Raw genomic sequence first — 21,094 nt, 5'->3', positions numbered from 1 at the left:
TAAAGTCCTCGCAACAAAAGGCCTACACCTACTAGGTGGGCTCGTTAAATGGGCCAAGCAAAGTAGACCTTCCATTTCATCACTTGTTTTCTTCGTCTTTCCAGTTTCGTCTCGCGAAAGGAGAGAAGAAACGGCGGCAGAAGAATAAGCGCGCAAACAAAATCATTTCGAATCCCTAATCCCCCAAACCGTTCCTCGGTCCTCACCTTCCTCTGCGATCGCGATGGCGAACATGCCGATCTCGGAGATGCGTCTCCCTCCGCACCTCGCGCACCTCCTCGCCGCGCGCCGCCTCGACACCGCCAAGGTCAGCCCCCTCCCCACTTCTCTCCACCAAAACACCACCTCCTCTGACGGCCGCCGGCGACCTCCCCAATGCAGGACGTGCTGTCGCTACCGGAGGTGGAGCTCATGGCCGTCCTCGACGCCGGCCTCCCAACCACCCGCGCCGCCGTGGCCCACGTCAGCGAGGCCGCCTGCCCGCCCTGCCAGACGGTACCCCCTCCCTCCCACGCTCCGCTTCCCGCGCCTCGGATTTTGGGGTCTCTCGGCTGAGTGGTCGATTTAAGGTTTCGGGATCTCGGTTGTGTGCTCGGCTTCCGCAGGCGCTTGCGCTTCTGGAGGAACGCGTCAGGTTGGGAGGAGGCGGGCGGCTGGCCACCACGCTCCGCGGGTTGGACGAGGCGTTGGGCGGAGGAATCCCCATGGGAAAGCTCACTGAGGTCGTTGGACCCTCGGGAATCGGCAAAACGCAGGTGAACTGCTGGTTCGCTAATTTGCACTTAATTTGCGCGCTGCTTAGTGTTAGGGGTGCTTGTGGATGCACGGATTTACCGTGTAAGCAGGTGGGCGCCAATTGTTTGTGAATATGCACAGGCTATGTGCCTGCATGAACTTGGAGTGCAATACATAACTGGGGAAGAATTAAGGAAATGTACCTTGCTTATACGCTTCATGTGGCGCCGCATTACAACCTTGCGCGTTTTTGTGATTCCAATTCCAATGACCTGGGCCTCTTGATTGAGGCCGCTGATCAATTACCATTTTCATTGCAGAAATATTTGCCTTGTGCTTTCATTAGTCATGCTAATATAATTGGCATTCACTGTGTTTATCATCCGAAGGCACCTATTGGGTTCATTATGTACGCATATGTGTGCATTGTTTTTATACTGTTTCCTCTGGAGACAATCTCAAGCATGTTAAATTGGTGGATCCAATCTTGCGCTAACTTATTGTATGTTATCTGATTCTGTTGCTTGTCTTGTATGTTTATTAAATTTCTACTTATGGTTTTGCACCCTGCAGTTCTGCCTGAAGCTTGCCTTGTTAGCAGCATTACCAGAATACTATGGAGGTTTGGATGGTCGAGTTGTGTATATTGACACGGAATCCAAGTTCTCTTCACGGAGGTAGCTGAAGTTCCTGATTACTGTTTAATACTCCCAGTATGTTCTTTATGAATTATCTTTAGTCAACATTTTCATGATACCATTAATATGTTGCAGGATGATTGAGATTGGTCAGAAAAGCTTTCCCCAAATATTTCGACAAGAAGGCTTGGCGCAAAAGGTCTCATACTCCATATTCTATAACCCATATGCTTATGCTTGGGAACCTTATCCCTTGAAAAAAAAGCTAGGAAACCTTGTTAAGATATCTTTCAGTCCTTGAACTTCTGTTCTCACAATCCTGGCATTTCTTGGCTGTTGTTTCATATCCTTGTTTGCAGATGGCTGGGAGGATCCTAGTGATGCGACCAACATCTTTAGCTGATTTCACCAAGAGGTATAGCTGTTCTTGAAATCAATGAGCTTCCTTACCAACATTCTTTCCTTTATTTAGGAAGTGAGCCTAGCTCAACTAGTTGGGGTGGGAGGTTTAGTTGTGCATCCCAACCACCCAGGTTCGAGTCCTCTTCAGCTCGAATTGAGTGCCTATTTTTTCTTCTTAATGATAACAGCCTAGTTCCTCCTATGTTGGGTCTTGTTTTTACCTTTATTGCAAAATATACCAGCAACGGCCAAATATTTTTAGTGATTTTAGTTCTTAGGCACGTGAAGGATTGGAAGTTCCTTAAAATATCTTCAAGATTCTAGTACCATGCTGTTGAGAATTTGAAATGCTTGTCGTCTGTTCAATCTCGTGCAGTCATAGTTTTGATCTTGTGTTTTAGGTTTACGCTCCTCATGAAATTCAACATGTTGTACTAACACTGTTTTTTCAATATTTTACTGTCTTTCAACAGTTTGGAACAGATGAAGGTGACTCTTCTTCAGCATGATGTGAAGTTACTCATTGTTGATAGCATGGCTGCTCTTATGTCATTGTAAGCTACGGACACGAAATTTGTTAGTCTAGTTTTCAAATAACCTGCTTTATATTTTGAAAAGTTGAAGTGTATTCTTGTAGACAATCTCCTGCTGGCTACCAGATTGTCAAAATATCCAATTTCAACTGAAGTATGTTTCATCATCTAATACCATCATGTCCAACACGTACTGATTAATTAGGCACAAATTTTCAGTATCAACCAGCTAATGCAACTATTATATTTCTATTGCTGTACAAAACAAGGGCCATGCTTGCTATTAAATGGGCTAGTTACTGTGTCATTTCATGCTGCTAGAGTTTAAGCGGCACATTACACCTCCAATGCTTGTTGTGCTTAGGAGCAACAAGTGTAGGCTTTAGGTTTTTACATAAGCTGAATTTAGTCCTTGAATAGTTATGCTATTAGTTGATAGAAAACTAACCTTTATTACATCCTATGTTCGAGAAAAAACTTTATTACATCCTGTCTGTAACAGGGAAAATGAGAAAGCTACAGCAGGTTTCAGACAACACCCTTTAAGATGGGCCCTTTCTTTTATTAAGTGGGTTTCCCAGTCTCTTAAAGTTCACATCATTTTCTGTATATTATTTTAGTGTACCGGTATTCATCTGCTGAAGTACCTTTGGTTTCCTTCCTTCCTGTCTTTGTCTTCTTTTTTTCTCTGCAGGTCTATAGCAGAGTTTTCAAGAATTCCAGTTGTCGTTACAAACCAAGTTCGCAGCCAAAGTAATGATGATGGTTACCATTTTTCCTTTGAAGGTTTGGACTTTATTTCTATAAGTTAATCATTTTAGACAATTTGCCGATGCGGACTAAAGTATTAGTACAAATCATCTGCAGTGGACAGGAAGGATGGTAATAATTGTGCTGAAAGGTTTGATTCCCATCTTATTGCTGCTCTAGGGATTCAGTGGGCTCATGCTGTAACTGTCCGCTTAGTCTTCGAGTCTCATTCAGGTTTGTCTTGATATTTTTCTAAATACAGGGATTTATGTTCTTTGTTCTCTGTTCATATACCATTGACGGATGATTTTTGAATTCACGTCACATCAGTACTTATTAAAATCATAGGAATGATCGGTACTTTTTTTTTATGTTTCGATCGGATTGATATGCTGCATGTTTGTGTAATGAGAAATTGACACATAACTTCGGTTGCAAACATTGTTTAGTTATGTCCGTATCATGTTGTTTTTTACCTTTGAACTCGAGACTTCAGTTTTGATGTGCGGTTGAAGCGCATAGAAGCACAACTAAACGTTAGGAACTGTTAGAAATGCATTGCCTTTTTTGTCTTGCGAAATATCACTATAGCTGTCAGTAACATTTAGAGCTGTATATATGGAAAATTTGACGTCACTTGGTAAAAATGGTAGGATATGAATACACATAGCGATGCATGAAAATTACAACTATGCTAAGGAGGCTTGCTCTGACAACAAAAATCTTTAGAGTTAGTCAAGATGTCATATGGGCTACTAAAATACTCCCCGTTTGCTATTAATCTTAGTCTTCTTAACTTTGAGATTTTATGAATCAAATAGAAGTTGCACATTTAGCCATTGTATAATTTTAGATGAGATAACTATAAAATGTGTTCTCCATAGGCCACAGGTTCATCAAGGTGGCAAAATCACCTATGTCTCCGGCAGTAGCATTTCCATTCGTTGTTGAGTCATCAGGCATTACATTACTAAGTGATGAAGGCATTGATGTGACAGGCCCTGAGATAACCTCAATTCGTTGTCAAGGTACAATCTATACTTTGTTTTGCAGATAATGGGCTTAAGCTCGCAATCTTCCTGTTATGGGTCCTAACTCAGTTATTTCTCCAGGGCAAAATGTTCTGGCTCGATAACCATTTGAATGCTACTATATTGAACAGGTGTAATCCTGTGCTCCTTGTTGTCTAATGATTGTATGAATATATTTTATTTAATTTCAATGCACTTTCCTTCAAGTTCATAAGTAGTCTTGCTTGTGTATCCTGTTTTCTCTTCGCAGCAAGGCTTTGCAATTGATTGGTTGTGGCAATCTTGTATGGGTTCTTGAACTTAAGGTGGCAAATTTTTTTTTTTGGACCTAAAACTGCGAGGAGTTCCCTGCAGCATGATCTTCTTTGCACTAAATAAAAGAAAAGAAAAAGACATCGAGAGAAGCTACTTAGCCAATTACTAAGCAAATGTTTATCTGAAGGTTTTGCTCTACATTCCGAGCAAATTCAACTTTGAATTCTCTCTTCCATCTAGTTATAGAAAGGATACCCCCATTGAAAATTTTGCTATTTCTATGACACCAGATGGATCAGAAAGCCACAGCAAGTATCTCTCTGCAAACCACATTTCTAAATCTTTGCCTTTAATGAACATACCAAGAGTATGGCTAGTAGGTCGTGGCCGGGTTGTTTTTGCCATGACATTTTTTCCTAGCCGTGGCGTAGTGTGAGTGGAGTATGTTGGGGAGGTTTCGGCCTCTCCTGTTGCCTTTGAACATTTTGTACGACTTCCTTTCTTAATGAAATGACACGCAGCTCTCCTGCATTGTTCGAGAAAAAAATGAACATAACAAGAATTGGTAGGTTAAGGTTCAACTGAATGTCCACCAATTGCCAGGACCACTGGCTAAATGAACAATGAAGAAAGAAGTTGAGGTGATAGAAATTGGAATGCTGCATCTTTTTAACCACAGAATAAGATATTCATTGGGATGTCCAGAAGGAATCCTTATGTAAGATTTGTCCTACCACTAAGGCTTGATCTCTGAACTGTGAGGTCATGTCTTAATTTTGTAGCTTGCATAAAACTGATGCCAAATGCATGATAAATTTTAGTTCACAGTTTTGCTCGAACGATCCATTGATTGGTCCTAATCTGTTTATTTTTACTCAACTACTCATCTGTCCAGTTATACAGGCAAGGTAATATTCAATCATTGTTACTATGTATATGCCTATCAAAAAGTGATAACAAATAAGTATGGTCTTAGATATCTTGATCCTAGTTTCTTTCGTGTTGCAACTTTCACCTGTAGGTATCATTCGAGTGCTGTATAATTACAGTAGCTACATGATTAACTCCAGTGATGATCTGGTTTTGGTAATACTATGGGCTGTATAGGAATAAGATTCACCCTGCATGGGTCAAATTGGTTGATATGTCTATTCGAGAAAATTTGATTGATATGTCAAATCTGGTTACTGTGGATGTTCTGTTCAGTTAGTGGGAGGCTATTCCTGCTGCTGGCTACTTTATTCTGCATAAAAATTGCCAATTATTCAATCTTTTCCCCTTATGATTCTGTGGACCCTCTGCAATTGTCTTATTGATTTGGAAAGATTAATTCTTGTAAAGAAACTGATTTATGAATTTTTGGAATCTTGCAGGTTTGTATCCTTCATAAGTCCTGCACTCCTGTTCGAGCGTAATGAGTGGGCGTTTTTCCCGAGGAAGGTTGAAATAGCCGGTATCCTGCAGGTGAGGTTTCCTTCCAAATATCTTTTATGCCTGTAACATAGCATGAACAACATAAACTGGTACCATTAAGGGGAGAAAATCAGGCATGGCCTCCTTTAGGAACTGTTGTTCAGAAAGGTCAGTCATAACAAGGTAAATACTTCTGTTTCAAACCATCATGAATTTTGCCTCCAACCATTAGCTCAACGATTTCAGAAACAAACCTTACGTTTTTGGGAGGGAGATATCTATAGTTACCTGGAATCCAGAACTGTCATAGGGGCATAATAAAATCAAGTTGAATGCTATATGAAGAATGCTAGTCAACTATAATATCATGGTCAATGGTTAGAAGAAAAATGGCAGTCGTTTACAAGAGAAAAATCACCTTGATACAGTTTTGTGTAACTCTTGTAGAAGGCCAAAGTAGTTTTTACTGAACTAACGAACTTTGCTTTCATATGAAACTGAATTGTAGGTTGCACCCTACCTGTACCTGATGAGATCAGCTGTCATCATTAGTCTTTAGAATCAATGCAAGGTACAACAAATTTACTCATGAGCTTTGATTTACGTTAATTGCAGAAAATTTAACAGTCTCTGCTTTCATATGCCTGACTCTGCTGCCTGATCCATTACTATTAGATAATGTATAAAATCATATAGAATCCCTGATTGGACGTTCAATATTATACACGGAACCATGAAATTTTAGTGGAAATAATGGTCTGACCTGTGCGTTTGGTCTGGGGTAGTGGACTTTCTAAGAATGGATACCAATCCTCCACGTCTTGCGATAGCATTTTTTATACCTCGATAACCTCGTATGGTGTGCGCGCCACATCATGCCTGCTTTCCGTTTCCACCCACAGAAAAGAACAGGAGCCACAGCCCACAGTTGCCACCTCGTGGGATCCTTTCCCTTCTAAAAATCTTCAACAATCACCAAATCATATGTATTCTTTGAATCGTTCCTGGCTTTTGTTTATTTCAATCTAGGAGTTGCCCTTCTCGTCTATTCGCCCTTCCTGGCTGGAATGGGCACCCTAACTAATCCTCCTGAAAAGAAGCTGCTCACCTGGGAAACTTTTGCGCACATCGTGCCACTTATATGCATAGCATATGCTGGGGGTTAGTGTTTTATTGAAGGGACAGTGTTTGCTTTTGGGAGCTTAAAGAAACAGAACTAGGTTCTAGGGGAACCAATTGAGGCGAAGCAACTGAACTGTCTTGTTAGTAGACAGGAAGAATTACTTTACTGGGTGTTGATTGCTTGGCAATTATACTAAAAGTCCAATGCTTCCTTTCGTGCGATTTTGATGGAATGCTATCAGGATCACTTTTTCCGATGGGTTTATCTTAATTGGAGTTAAGGGGTATGTCTCTAGAAGCAACATTTGTTCATGGGACTCATTATTGACAGGTCATCTTTTAGCACCAGGAGAAACAGTGTGCACTTGCTATTGCAAAGACCTAACCACTTATTCCCCCACATGCCCTGAAAAAGCAGGAAAATATTCACCATATGTGCTAGTGCGTTTCCTCATTTGGAGATACGGTATTTTAATAATAGGCCCGGTCGCTGCTATTTGAGGACATAAACTTTAACTGGGCATCTAAAGAACATCAGGATGCATGAAGACTGGATTCCGTCTAGAAACAACTTTGTTCCCCGCGCAGCTGATTCTCGTAATGGCGCATCATCTCATCGAAAACACTAGGGCCTGCTGTAGAGTTAGGTATTTGACCATGTTCCTATGTCTGTGACGCAGTTTTTACTTTTTAACATTATAGTATCCGGCTGTAGGCCCTTGAACCTCTTGGGTTGATTGCTTTAGCGCCGAGTCGATCAGCTAACCAAAGTTAGCCTTTCGGTTGGGCCGTCTTGCTCTTGCAGACTTAAACATAGTATGGTAGTACAAAAGAATAAAGGAGAAAAGTGTTACCAAGCTTCTAACCTAGGAGTCAAACATGGGCGCGCCCAGTTGTTTGACAGGCTGGCATTGGCTACTAGTCGCTGGGTCCAAGGTTCGTATGGCCTCCAGAGAGCCTAGCTGGGAGCGAAATGTGAACCAATTAGATTGGGCGGTTGTTGGAGGGGAGGCGCCCGCCTATCTATTCTAGGACCATCCATTGTAAACTCCTTTTTCCACAAGAGTAGGTGTTTACAAGTACACTCTGTCGCATGTTGATATGATCCATCAGTTGCATCTCCCGGCTGCTTGCCTTGCCTTATCCGTGCGGTCCCGTTGATAGCTCCTGGGCGGCGTAGCGTTTTCGCCGCCGCTGGGGACCCCCCACCTCCTCCATCCCTAAAGGCAAAGCAACCGGCTGCAACTTGCAACCCCCCTCTGTAACCTGATTGTTGCCGAAAGCAAGTTGCGCCATGGTGTTGGATTGTATTGTTGGGGCCAAGCTCAAGAGTCATTCCCCTTTAACCACCTGAGCCTGAGCCTGCATTCAAGCTGTAGTACATGTGTGTACCTACTATTTTCGGCAGGTGGAGACAGATGCTAAAGTACAGGCACCAGCCGCAACAGCATCTCGTGCCTGGCAATATTTATATAGCCACAGGGGTCGTTTCCAGAGCGTCTTACTCTATTGAGCGAGCTCATCAATCAATTATATGGAGGCATGTAAAGCCTCCCGGGAATGAAAGTAGGCTGTTTAGTGACCGGATGGACAGGGGTGACGGGTGAGGTGACCTGCAATCCATAATGTCCACAAAACAATCCATAGTTTTCTGATTGGTTGGGCAAGTGGCATATAAGGTTTGTTTAGCCAGCTGTTCTTATTCGGGGGCGTAGTAAGGTCGGGGGTAGTTTAGTCCGTGTCACATCAAATATTCGGAAGTTAATTAGAAGGACTAGATATGAATTAATTATAAAACTAATTACATAGATGGAGGCTAAACGGCGAGACGAATCCATTAAGTCTAATTAATTCATCAATAGTAAATGGTTACTGTAGCAGCACATTGACAAATCATGGACTAATTAGCTTAATAGATTTGTCTCGCCGTTTAGCCTCCATCTGTGCAATAGGTTTTATAAATACTCTATGTTTAATACTCCTAATTAGTATCTAAACATTCGATGTTACAGGGACTAAAAGAGGATCCAAACATCCCAGGGCTATAGGGACAGTAAGTGATTGATGTGTGGTGTGTGGGCTATTTCAAAAGCGATTTCTTTCTTCCCCCTTCGATCTTGACGGCTTCCTCCTAGCTAATCTGGTATAGTAGGTTGGATGGAAAGGGCAGGCTAAGGCTAGGCCAGGCCGGGCATCCTAGTAGTGGTTGCCCCCCACTTGCGCCTTGTCTTTGCATCCTACTGTGTCGGCACTACCCGTTTCTGACTCCCAGTGACCGCGTCGTCCACGTCCGCCGGCGGCAAAAACAAATCCAATGCCTCTCCCGGTCCCGGAGAAGAAATCATGTGACACAGGCACGCATCATGGCGTGGCAAGGTTCCGGATGTCCTTGTTTCGTGCCATGCCGTTGCTTGGACCATATGGCCTCGTGATAAGATCGCACCGGCCGTACTCTGCACGGGCTTCACGCTGGCGTCTCAACCGGGCAACTCTCTCTTTTGAAGGAAACGTTGGTCGTGGCAAACTTCAGCTTTTCCGATCGATCGAGAGAGGGATCCGTTGGGTTTCCTTTTCTTGCATAATCAAGATTACGGCATTTCGATGCTTGGGAGAGCGCGGGTCAAATGGTTCCGTGTGCGTGCGCCGCGCGTGCGCCGTGGATGGGACGGCAGAGGACGGGAACCGGATCTGATGTGCCCCATCTTTTGTGCCAGTCATCACATGCCTTCTCCACTGCTGTTCGACTGGAACCCTCCCTTCCCTATGGACCCTATCTGTGTTTACCCGTAAAAGTCTCACCCTCACGCATTGCATTTTCACCCGTAAAAGTCGCGCTTTTCAGTGACCTTTTTGGTACTGCGTCCAGTTTTCTCCGTAGGATCATGCGACCTAGACCGCCGCAATCAACGACTGGAGAAAAATCACAGTTGCAGTCGCTATGGACCCTATGGTTTTCCGGGTTTGTCATTTCGGCTTGTCGGTGGGCCGCAGTCACGGGTAAAAGCAGTACGATGATCTAGAAGTTTTTATTTTATGTATTTAATTAAAAAAGGGAGAGATGCTGCTTGCTGCAAGCTGCATCATCATGGTAATGGTACCATGGCGATCTCCACCGGAGATCGAGCTCTGCGGTACACCACTGCGGCGGATGGATCCTCGACGACGATGCTGCTGAGCTGTCACGCAGTCATAGGTTGTTGGCCCGTCCGAAGCTGAGGCTATTATTTTAGGTGTCTCGGTCACTGGGGCGGTGGGCCACCCGACACGTCGCGCTCCGTCTGCATCTGGCCCCCTCCCTAACTGGGGCTGCCTCCTGCTTCACCCCAAGGGCCGCCTGGACGGAACCCGCACACCGCGGTTGAAAAAACCTGGAAGCGATCTCAAACTTTTCTTCTCCTCGTTATATATAAAATTGGTTTTTTGTCGCTAACTTGGAGGTGTTTGGATACGAGGTGCTAAACTTTAGCAGTATCACATGTTCAGATGCTAATTAGGACTAAACATGAGCTAATTATAAAATTAATTGCACAGATGAAGTTTAATTCGTGAGACAAATCTATTAAGGTTAATTAATTCATCATTAGTAAATAATTACTGTAGCACCACATTATCGAATCATGGACTAATTAGGCTTAATAGATTTATCTCGTGAATTAAACTCCATCTGTGCAATTAATTTTGTAATTAGACTATGTTTAATACTTCTAATTAGTATTAAACATCCGATGTGATAAGTGCTAAAGTTTAGCGAGAGTATCCGTGTTAAGATAGTAACAACATAGAAAGGGGAGCGGGAAATAAGGGTGGGCACCACAGAAACCATGGTGGTGTGAGCTCCTAGGTTTTCCAAGCCCAGCAGCAAAGGGTACTCGTACTTGCTACCTCGCGTCCTCGCCTCCCTCCCCAGAGTGGCAAGTGGGCGCATTTCTAATTGCGTCGCCTTTGGCTCGCTCCTTGTCTCATGTTGCCCACACCCTCCGATAAAAAAATGTGTGATACAGGTAGCTCGGCAAAGCCGGGCGCTGGTGGGCGTGTACTACGTGTATGTACCCGTATATTCCCCTCGTATATTATCGGCAACTTGCGCGCCAACTTGCAGGCTAAAAAATTCCTCGGTTTCCTAGAAGATTGGTGGCGGCGATCCTTGTACCACGCCACAGCCCACCGCACAGCAGAGGTGAGATGCTACGGGAACCAGCTGCAGGGCAGGGCTGCAGCCAATTTGACCACGGGACTACCTGCCTGTCAGAGTAAGACCTCATCATAACCCCTTTTTTGATGCACACACATGCTCTGCAGAACGAATAGTATACGGACAGGTGAAGGCAATAATGATCTGCAGCCCATATGTGCACTTGTTGCGTAGTGCATGGTTGCGTTCGAAATCAGCTGCAGCTGCAAGTTGGCGTGAGTTGAAGTTGGGTCTCCCGGATACGGTCGGAAAGCCTCGTTCGTGTGGCAGGGAGGAGTCACGGACTCCATTGGGGCATGGGCATTGGCAAAAGATATACAGGATCCCTAGGAAGTTACCCACGTTATTAAGGGAGCTGAATCTAAAGCTGCATCCTGCAAGTATCTACTGCATCGTTTTCGTTAGCTGCAAGCCTAGTGAATTAAGCTCCATTTCATGCCTGGTTTACGAAGGCATTTGTGGTGTAAGGTAGCCTTTATGCTCCCCACCTTCACCCCTACTTCTCCCTCCACTTACCACTCTTTGAGTGCTCATGCGATCGAACTGCAGACTGTTTTCTTGCACTTTTGAACGAAACCTCTTCCTTCTACAACTAGAAGCAAGGGATCCATGTTCCATACCTGAAAAAAAGTAGAGGTAGTAGAGGAGTATAAAAGGAAAAGATAAACCCTCGCGATTCTTGGCAATTGTTTCATGGGGTTCGCCGTAGAATGAATGGGACGGTGGGGCAAGATAGAAGTGACAAGGACTTGACTAGCGAGGAGCCAGCAATTCGGACGGCATCAGTAAAAAGTAAAAAGTAAGAGTAAGTATATTGCTACACCTTAACAGTTTCGAAGGTCGTCTCATACGATGTCATGTAAGATTTTTGCTAATGTGGAGGAGAGAGGGTGAGAAGAGAGAAAAGAGGTTGTTGTTTCGCGAAACAACCGTCTCATAGGGTAGATTTTAGGACTATGAGACGACTATTTCATTATTATACGAGTTGTGGTCGAAATGCAACTCATATACCGTCTCATAGAATTACTATGAGATAACTTAAAAAAATTATAAAAAATAATCTACGAGCTGTTTGTTAATTCTTCTAAGATTACGTCTCAAGAGACCTATTGAGACCGATCATTGGACAATCTCAATGCCCTGACGGAGGAAGGCGCCGCACGTTGCGGATGGGAGCGAACCCCGTCCACATGCGCACGGCCGGTGACGAGGATGGTGGGTACGATGAGAGAGAAATCATTAAAAAACCCAAGTACGGCGGTGCCCGCGCTGTTGCCCTTGGTCCCAGGGTCCTCCGGGCGCGCGCGAATAATTGCGCGCGCGTGGGGCCCGCGCCCCCCTACCCCGCAGTGGCGTCGCTGTCTCCCACCGGCCACCGGGAGTAGCCGGTGGCAGGCAGGAAGCAGGAATGGCTTTTCCGGAGCCGGAAGGAGGCGCATACGAGGATCCTGCAGCCGGATCGGGCGGTCCAAGGTTTACCCGATCGGGCAAAACCAACCGGCCAGCTCGGAAAGGAAACATGCAAGCTCTTTCCTTTTCCCCTCCCACTCTCGTCTTGCTCAGACGGGTCACGGGCGGCGGGTTTCGGGTTGACGGGACTCCCATTGGATCCTCCGGTGCTGGGAGGAGTGGCGGGCCCGGCTGGAAATGGTCTCACTCGCTCGCACTGCTTGGGTTGTCTCTCTCCCTTTCTTTTTCTACCGCAGCCTTGCCTTTGCTGTGTCGTGGACAGATTCATGTTTATCTTGGTGGCTGCGTTGGTGTCCACACACTACAAGTGAAGGGGCCATGTCCTGGTAGCGGCATGCCGGCATGAGTGTGCATCCACGCACCAGTCTCTCTGCAACCGCACTTGAATTTTAGTAGCCAGTCAGTCAAATGTCTTTGTTTTGAAGCAGTCCTGTGTAGTAAGCTCCCCAAGTGGTTGAAATCCAAATCCTGACCACTCCTCAGTTACCGTACATGGTACAAGTAGTTTACTCCAAGCTGAGTTTGCTTGGAGCGTGCTCTCCTCTCATCTGATCCGCCGGGGGTGCACGATGACGATGATGCCAGTTGTCCAATGATTGGCGGGTTCATGTCCGGGGCCGTTCTGATCCGCTGCACGCAAAGTCGCCAACTTTTATCCAGAACGGGGAATGATGCTTCCCGCGAAGCACAAGTCTAGGCTTTTGGTCAAATCGGACGACCCCCCGTTCTGTTGCTGATTGATCTGTTGGATTAACATAATCTAGAATTCCGGATGCGATCATTTTGCTATTTTCGTATACCTAGCTAACCGAGGTCCGTATTGCATTGAAAAAAAAAATATTGATCACGACCTGCGTGTGCATCTGCGTATACCCTCATGAATTCTGCTGGTAAGTACTTGAAACTATGTAGGACGGATCAAGATAGTCGACTCTTGAGTTAATCTCGTACTATCTCGTACGATCCAATCATATATGGAGGAGTCGTCCCCATCGACGACTTTGCATTGCTTTAACAGGAATCAATGTTTCAAACAGTCAATCAACCACAGTAATTAGGTAGTGCACGGCCGGCGAGCTCCCGAAATGGTCAGTGTATCTTTCCTACCAGAATGCTAGTGCATGCTGTGCTACACAGCTGAGAGCAGGACACATCCTCCGATATCTGGAGCCACGAGATAAACAATCCTTTCTCCAGCCTTTATTGATTTCCTTATCCCTATCGAGATCAGATCGAGCGGTGGTCGGCCCTATTCGTATGGTTATCATGTCCATCAGCTCCAACTGTTCCTCCCCTGCCTCCTACCTTTTTTTTAAAAAAATAAATGTTCTTTTATTATTTTTCGTGAGGTTCTAGAAACATATCCAGTTCCTTATCCAATTAAATCCATGTGACAGATATTTCATGGCGCGTGCGTGCTTTTCTTTATGGAAATATATCTGGATACATACAATATTGTACGCGTCCTTTTGATCTGCCAGCTTTTCGAAAATGAAGGCTCCACAGTGGTGTGTGTAACTGTAGGTCTGTAGCCTCCCTGTCGCGAAAGGCATTGTTATCTGCCTGTACAGAAACTGTAGCGTTAGGTCTTTGCGTTGCGTGATGCCTTGCTTGATTGACAATTTGACGTGACGAGTACTACTGTGCTTGGCAGATAAAGGTCAATGACTGTTACTATTACCTGATTATTACTGTATTTACCATCGGGATGTAACTACCTGGCTCTCTGGATCGTGTTCACGTACGTGCGGTTGACGCGTTGGCGCAGTGGCTGGCACGTCGGGATCAATTAAGGGAGGCGCGCGAGTACGCGGGCTGGCTGACGAGCTAGCGCACGTGGAACACGGGCGCATCCTGGCCGTGGCCGGCCGGTACCACCCCTATTTCGCATTCCCAGAGTAGTAGCCGGGCATGTTTCCATTTCCAGGAGGGGGCCGCCCGTCCGTGGAAGGACGAGGACGACGACCCCTTTTGAGTGCTGAAAAACCCTGCACATCTTTCTTTCTTTTTTCTTTCTTTTCACAAGCGGGGAGAAATGAAAGGCATGCACAAGTATTCTTGTCGTCGCGTTAGAGCACTTAGAGCAACTCCAGTAATACTCTCTGCTTTGATGACCTCCTCCTACTTTTTTAATCCAGTTTTCCCCTTTCAACGCCAGCAACACCCCTGCTCATCAGCCCCTCCTCGCGTTATGACAGGTGGGACCAATATGTAAGTGTCTCATTTTCCCTTTTTGTTTTTTTTCTTACCCCTTTTCTCCTTCCTCACGAGCGCCGCAGCGTTCCTCGCATCTCTCCGCACGCCACCAATCTTCCTGCCGTGCCTCCTCTCTGTTGGCCTCTTGTAGTTCTACAAAGCAGGGGAGAGCAACAGCTCACGCAGGGGTGCTTGGGCCGGCGGAGGAGCTCCATCCATGCAGATGAGCTTGGGCCCAGCGGAGGAGCACCTTCCCTGCAGAAGAGGTGGCCTCGCGAAGGACCTCCGTCGCGGCGGAGGAGCTTGAGCCCAAGCGCCTCCGATGCTCGGGACGGGGAAGGCGACGGATCCAGGCTACCTCGGCCTCGCGTAGGAAGCCAACGACCTTATCGAAACGAAGCTCGACCTGCATCGATTTGCCCAACCAAAGCTCGGGCGACGTCGAATCGAAGAGCAGGCCAGTGACCTCGCCGGCCGCCGCGCGAGTCCTTGGCTATCTACACGGTCCGTCTCCTCCTCGCTCCTCAACTCGATTTGCGCCGCGGCCGGATTTGCCACTCGATTTGTTGGAATTGAATGGATCTCGGGCTCGATTTGCCGCTGCCTGGGCATGGTGCGGCGGAGGGGAGATGCTGCGTGTGGAGGAGTTGCGGCAGAGGAGCGACACCACCACCACCGAAGGGGTCGGAGCGACGCAGGGACACCGGTGCGTGGAGGCGACGAGCAGGTTGCGCGGGAGGTGAAACGGAGTTGTATTTTTTCTTCTGTAGGAGTTTTGCTGGAATTTGCTCTTACCAGTCTAGTCGCGTGGACATGCTAAATCTGACAGCAGGGTGATGAGGATCACCGGTTTTCGCCCACTCCAGTATTTCTGAAGCTTTTACGACACGTGCCGGTACAGTGCGTGGCGTGCTGTTTCGGGAGGATCTATAAAGTATCCTTCGTCATGGTTCGTATGCGGACACGTGTGCACTCGTGCCGGATCGGAAGGGCAGGCCGTCAAGTACTCACATGATCGACCCCGCCTTGACGTAGGCCCGACGAACCCCGCCATACGCGACGACGTACATGCGATGGCATCTCGACTCTCCCTGGCTCGCCTACATTTACGCTGCTGCCTACTGGCAGAACCTTGTCCACGCGGCAGCTCCCGCCTGTACAAGATTTGAGAGCCACAGCGGTGACAGGCCCTGCCTGTGCCCATCCGCAGGCAAAAGATTTGAGCCAGGCCCGGTGGGCTCCACGTGCCCGGGCCCGGCCCACCGCTGCATGCCCCTTGGCGCCCCTCGAGGGACGGAGACGGGACGCCCGGATCGGATTAGCATGCCGTAAATAACCTTTGACGGACAACTGCATTGGCCCCTGTGTGAAATCCGGCGACGGAAAATAAAGCCTCGCAGAATCACCCACGTGGTCTTTAGGTTTTCGCATCGACCTTCTCCGTCCGTTGGATGGCGCGTCTTCGGCATCAGTTTTTTCCTTTCACGTGCGTTTTTCGTACTATAAAATTTTGTATTCTTCTAGGCTTTACTGTTTGGAAAATAAAAAAAATTCTAGTATACTCCTGTAGCTGTGTACGGTACCCTCCGTCCTAGATTAATATTCGTTTTGATGTTTGGGAGATGCAAGTGGAAGCGGTGGATATGAGGTTTATTGTTTGTTAGTCTGTCCTAAATAGCCGGGGTCACCGTCGGCCCCACCGCCGGGCGGTGACCTGTCGATTCCGGATTGGCGCTTGCGTGGGACACGTCGTTTTTAAAGGGCCGGCTGGGGAGGAGTGGGCCCAGAGGTGGGAATAAAAGCGAAATCGCCAGGCTACGGGGACGAAAGAAGGAAAGGAGGAGGGATAGGGACACGCAGGACGGCAGGACTTTGGAGCAGCATGCAACCGTGCGTGCACGGTGACTTTGCTTTGGGAACAGTGGATTATTACTAGCTAGAGGAGACCTTCCCTCTTTTGGATTGTGGTAGAGGCACGTATAAGGAAACGGTCAAACACGAGGATGAACAGGATCAATACTGTGCCCGCGCTTGTATTTGATTTTTCTTTTCTTTTTTTCCTAACATAATGTTTTTCTCCGGATTTTTTACTCCTGGGAAAAGAGGGTCGTGCACCACCTTGCTACGCCTTTACTTCTTTTGGCTCACCCATCGTCTTGTCACGCCACCTCTAAAGCCAACTCCACAACTTTCTCTTTCCTCCCTTCTGTTTTTCTAAAAAAGGAAAAAAAAAGATACTAAGGTCCATATCAGTACAACGGATCGGAGAGCAAGTGCAATCCCAATTTTCTCAACGCGTACGATCGTCCAAGACATCATCAACGTTCCGGTACACCTCTTCCGGCCAAACAATCACGAAAGAAAAAGGAAAACACTGCAAAAACTACATTAGCGTGGTACCGATGGAGTATAGTCCTATGTGTGACGTGTCCATTCGCATAAAAGCGCGCGGGATGCGGAGATCCACTCATGAGTCGTGACCTCCCCCTTTTGCTACGTTGGCCGAGGATCACACAACGCCCGCGCTTTGGTATACCGACGAGATGCCTGAATTGGAAGGAGCCGATGAAGGGAGCCACTAGTCTTTGATTCCCCTGGGCCCATCTCCATGTCGGCACATGGCACTCGAAGCACCTCGTTATCGCTGCCCGCCTGAGTAGGGATCTGATATGATATGGGGCACAACCAAAAGTGATGCACGTATATATGCTACCTTGCACACACATACGGAGTAGTATATTCTAGGCCAGATCGCAGTAGCTGTAAAAGATATGGGTGTGGCATGTTCTTTTCTTGCACTGGCTTGTGTGAGTAGTGATTAGTTGTGGGCGCTTTTTTGCTTTGAAAAGAATGTAGTATAGTTTATGCATCTAAACAAATATTAGTTGTAACCTCACTGAAAAAAGTAGGCTACAGATGGCAATCAAGCAACAATGTGTAGGAAGAGCTAGCTATAGCTAGTCGTGTCTACTCCTAGACGAGGCTAGGTTTGCTCGTAGAAGAGGGGTGGTTGAGTTTTGGGGGCAGCGAAGCGAAACCCCGAAATGGCAATGTGGGAATAGCGAGCCTGGACCACTTCTGGCCGTGTCTTGGTCAGTTGGTCTGGCTGTCTCCTCAATAATTGGGGCTGGAGCACACTGCAACGCATAATACACTGCGGAAACGAGACTTCGGTACCACTTCCAAACCTACTTTATTACCGGCTGTGCAACCGGTATTACTATATCAGTACTAAGTGAGGTCTTTTAGTACCGGGTGAAATAATCGGTACTAGAAGAAAGCTTTTAGTACCGGTTGGTCTCCAACTGGTATTAAATTACCTGCCACGTCACATGTGATCGAGGTCTTTTCCTTTTCCTTTTCTTTTCTCATTTTCTTTTTTTCTTTTCTCATTTTCCTTTTCTGCCATGCCACACGCCGTTCTACCGCGCCTCCAGGCCGCCCTCGCCGTGCCTCTGGACCGCCACGCCTCCAGGCCGCCGGAGGTCTCCGGATCACCGAAAAACCGGTGGTAGTAGTCACAGTGCTGTGGTGCACTGGTGCGCTGGTGCGCACCCTCCCTCTCCCTCTATTTGAGGGCAGTCACCCAGACACTCAACCGTCTGCTCGATCTGGGGCACCACGACACGACACGACACGACACGACAACATCTCTCTTCTTTACTCTGCGGTCACTGCAGCACCCCCACGAAAAGACAGACACCTCTACTCACTACTCAGGCCTGGTTTGGTTCACCGACTTAAATTTAAGCACCCGTCACATTGAATGTTTAGATACTAATTAGGAGTATTAAACGTAGACTATTTACAAAACCGATTATATAAGTGGAGGCTAAACGGCGAGACGAATCTATTAAGCCTAATTAGTCCATGATTTGACAATGTGTTGCTACAGTAAACATTTGTTAACGATGGATTAATTAGGCTTAATAGATTCGTCTCGCCGTTTAGCCTCCACTTATGTAATGGGTTTTGTAAATAGTCTACGTTTAATACTCCTAATTAGTATCTAAACATTCGATGTGACACGTGCTAAAAATAAGCAAAGGGAACCAAACGCCACCTCACTCAATCCTCCTGCAGTGGCTGCCCGCTTTTGTTTTTTTTCTTTCCCTTTGTTTTATGTAACGAAGTTCTCTATAAGCACTCTGCTGTCTGCCTACCATGAGATAATTGAGTTTCCTTCGCCATCAAGTTGAGATAACTGGGTTTCTTTCATCATTAATCTTGGACGCAACAGTTAGTTGAGAAGGGGCACAAATTAATGTTCCTGTTGCAATCACGTATTGCCATGAGCACGAAAGAGTCTGAACTGAGTGTGGGCTCAACTGATTATTACGTACAAACCTATCTACATATTACATATGTTCGAGTTCTTGATTCTTGATTCATTATTACAGGTGATCGCATTTTTCTAAATTTATTTCAGAAATTGACGGGATTATCTTTTTAGTCGCAGTCAATGTACCTGTTTACCTGTGGACGACAGCCAGACGATTATGGTGACTTTGTCTACCAAAATTTGCATGGCCAATCTCTTAGAGGAAGTGTTCATAAGAATATGGTGTGCATGCTGTATTTATACGAGTAAGTATACAATCGTATACGTGAACGATGAACTACTAACACAGTTTGCTCTAAACGTTATTTATTAATGAAGAGAGGAGCACGCGCATAACATTTCTCGGACACTGCCGCGTGCTTCTCCTTGTTCGTCGATTGCTGTACATTCTTTTATTTTAGATAGAAGGAGGATCGAAATCGATGGATCGAGGAGAGACGAAATATCTCTCTCGATCATATCGGTTCATGAATAATGTGGACGATGATGAGTGAACCTGTGATGGATGGACATGGATGGGCCATCGATCCAGGCCAAGCAAGGAGCTGCAACGAATCATATCCTTGCGATTGGGGCTCCCCATCTCGCCGAGATAGGCACGTACGCACGGTGCATGAACGCGGCCAATCAACGCGTACGAAAAGAGCCGCGCACGTACTACGTATACAGTATACGCCAGCCATCGTACCGTACGTACTCGTCTCGTGGCCTAACTCCTGTACACGCCTCGCAAACCTACTACTTATATACCATACGGAGTTATTTCTTTATATTTATATATATGCAAATTATGTCCTAGTATTCCCTGGAAAATGTCCTGTTCCAAGGAACCAATTTTTGCCAATTGTGTACTACGCATCCATCGTCCATTTGCCCTCCGTCCACCGGCGACCCCTCCGCAGCACACTGTGCAGCGAGCGCATTGACGATTGACCTTCCGTTTTCGGTAGGGCTATCGCATTAAAATCCGTGCGCATCCGGACCTACACGTACTCGCCGCTCCTGTTCCATCAAACTGTTCATACCACATTATATTGCCAGTGCTGATATCCTAAATATAGAATTATCTCGTAGATATTTGCTTGTTTAATTTAGAGTATTTCCTAGCTAGTGGCTTCCGATCCAGTCCACGTTTTCATGCCTCAAATCAATCACCACAGCACGCTTTTCTCGCGGATGGCGACGTTTTGGGTCTCAATAAGTGATTATATATATTTTTTTGGAGGGCATATATACGTGTACAAACCCACTTGATTTTGGTTCAAATTCGCCTTCATAGAATAAACCGTGTACAAACCCAAATTCAGAGACTAGGAGAGTGTAATTCATGTAGTTGCTAGCAGTGTTTTACATAGCGTCATTGATTTGGTTAAACGGGAGAAAAAGTTTCTTAATTGCAAGCAATGGGGGAAAATAGTGATAGTATTGTAACTAATATCTACATGGCATACATACGGCATATGCATAGTGCTAATTGTACAAGAACCAGTTTATCCATGGTGAGGACGTATGTACGTACTGAGCCCCATTAATGTTTTTATCTTACTATATACAGGGCTAGAATTGTTTTAAATTCCTCTGCAGCCCACACGATATATTTGCTCCAATTTCTAGCTAGCTAGGCAAGATTGATAGATAGCAATATGTGACTAGTTGTTGTTGGCATTTCGCATTCTATGTATTGGATCACGTGCGCTATTCAGTTGTTCTAATTTTATCCGCTTCGTGGCCTAATTGGTGTACCTCATTTGGTTAGCTTCTTGCGATGGAACATGCTCACCGTCGAGCCTAAACTCACACCATATATGGTCTTCTCTGTAGGTTACTAGTGTGTCATTTCTGCTTTCTCGATGGAAACCATATAGTCTTATCTTCACCACCTCAAGTTATGTTCGTATAGGTTCTTATCTTTCTATTTTTTTTTGCCATGATTTTGTGGCCTATTATTACAATTTTTAATTACCATAACATCGCTTCGCTCGCTCTGATAAAAAAAGGTATTTTGATGTTATTAA

General features: G+C 45.9%; 1 protein-coding gene across 5 annotated transcripts; it reads left to right on the top strand.

The window, feature by feature from the left end:
• The first annotated feature begins 125 nt into the window (after positions 1 to 125).
• On the top strand, positions 126 to 15,597 carry LOC117849781 (DNA repair protein RAD51 homolog 2). Of its 5 annotated transcripts, none has more exons than XM_072292533.1 (15): positions 126 to 307; positions 382 to 495; positions 606 to 755; positions 1,309 to 1,412; positions 1,509 to 1,572; positions 1,733 to 1,788; positions 2,249 to 2,329; positions 2,811 to 2,876; positions 3,003 to 3,094; positions 3,176 to 3,292; positions 3,943 to 4,086; positions 4,171 to 4,220; positions 5,718 to 5,808; positions 6,266 to 14,739; positions 14,889 to 15,597. In XM_072292533.1, the coding sequence occupies exons 1-12, from the start codon at positions 224 to 226 to the stop codon at positions 4,191 to 4,193; spliced, it is 1,095 nt and encodes a 364-aa protein (XP_072148634.1). In that variant the 5' UTR covers positions 126 to 223; the 3' UTR covers positions 4,194 to 4,220; positions 5,718 to 5,808; positions 6,266 to 14,739; positions 14,889 to 15,597. The 5 variants fall into 5 exon arrangements, with proteins under 5 accessions (XP_072148634.1, XP_072148632.1, XP_072148633.1 ...); XM_072292531.1 differs by having other exon boundaries at positions 14,821 to 15,597; XM_072292532.1 differs by having other exon boundaries at positions 6,266 to 14,752.
• The last annotated feature ends 5,497 nt before the right edge of the window (positions 15,598 to 21,094 follow it).

This window comes from Setaria viridis, chromosome 3, assembly GCF_005286985.2.
Source record: "Setaria viridis chromosome 3, Setaria_viridis_v4.0, whole genome shotgun sequence".
NCBI classification, from domain to species: domain Eukaryota; kingdom Viridiplantae; phylum Streptophyta; class Magnoliopsida; order Poales; family Poaceae; genus Setaria; species Setaria viridis.
This window is presented reverse-complemented; position numbering and strand designations above follow the sequence as displayed.

Coding starts and splice junctions, on each gene's coding strand:
- LOC117849781 (XM_072292533.1), top strand. CDS start 224: ATGGCGAACATGCCGATCTCGGAGATGCGTCTCCCTCCGCACCTCGCG. Junction 2,330..2,810: donor ATGGCTGCTCTTATGTCATT/GTAAGCTACGGA, acceptor TGTCTGTAACAG/GGAAAATGAGAAAGCTACAG. Junction 4,087..4,170: donor AACCTCAATTCGTTGTCAAG/GTACAATCTATA, acceptor TTATTTCTCCAG/GGCAAAATGTTCTGGCTCGA.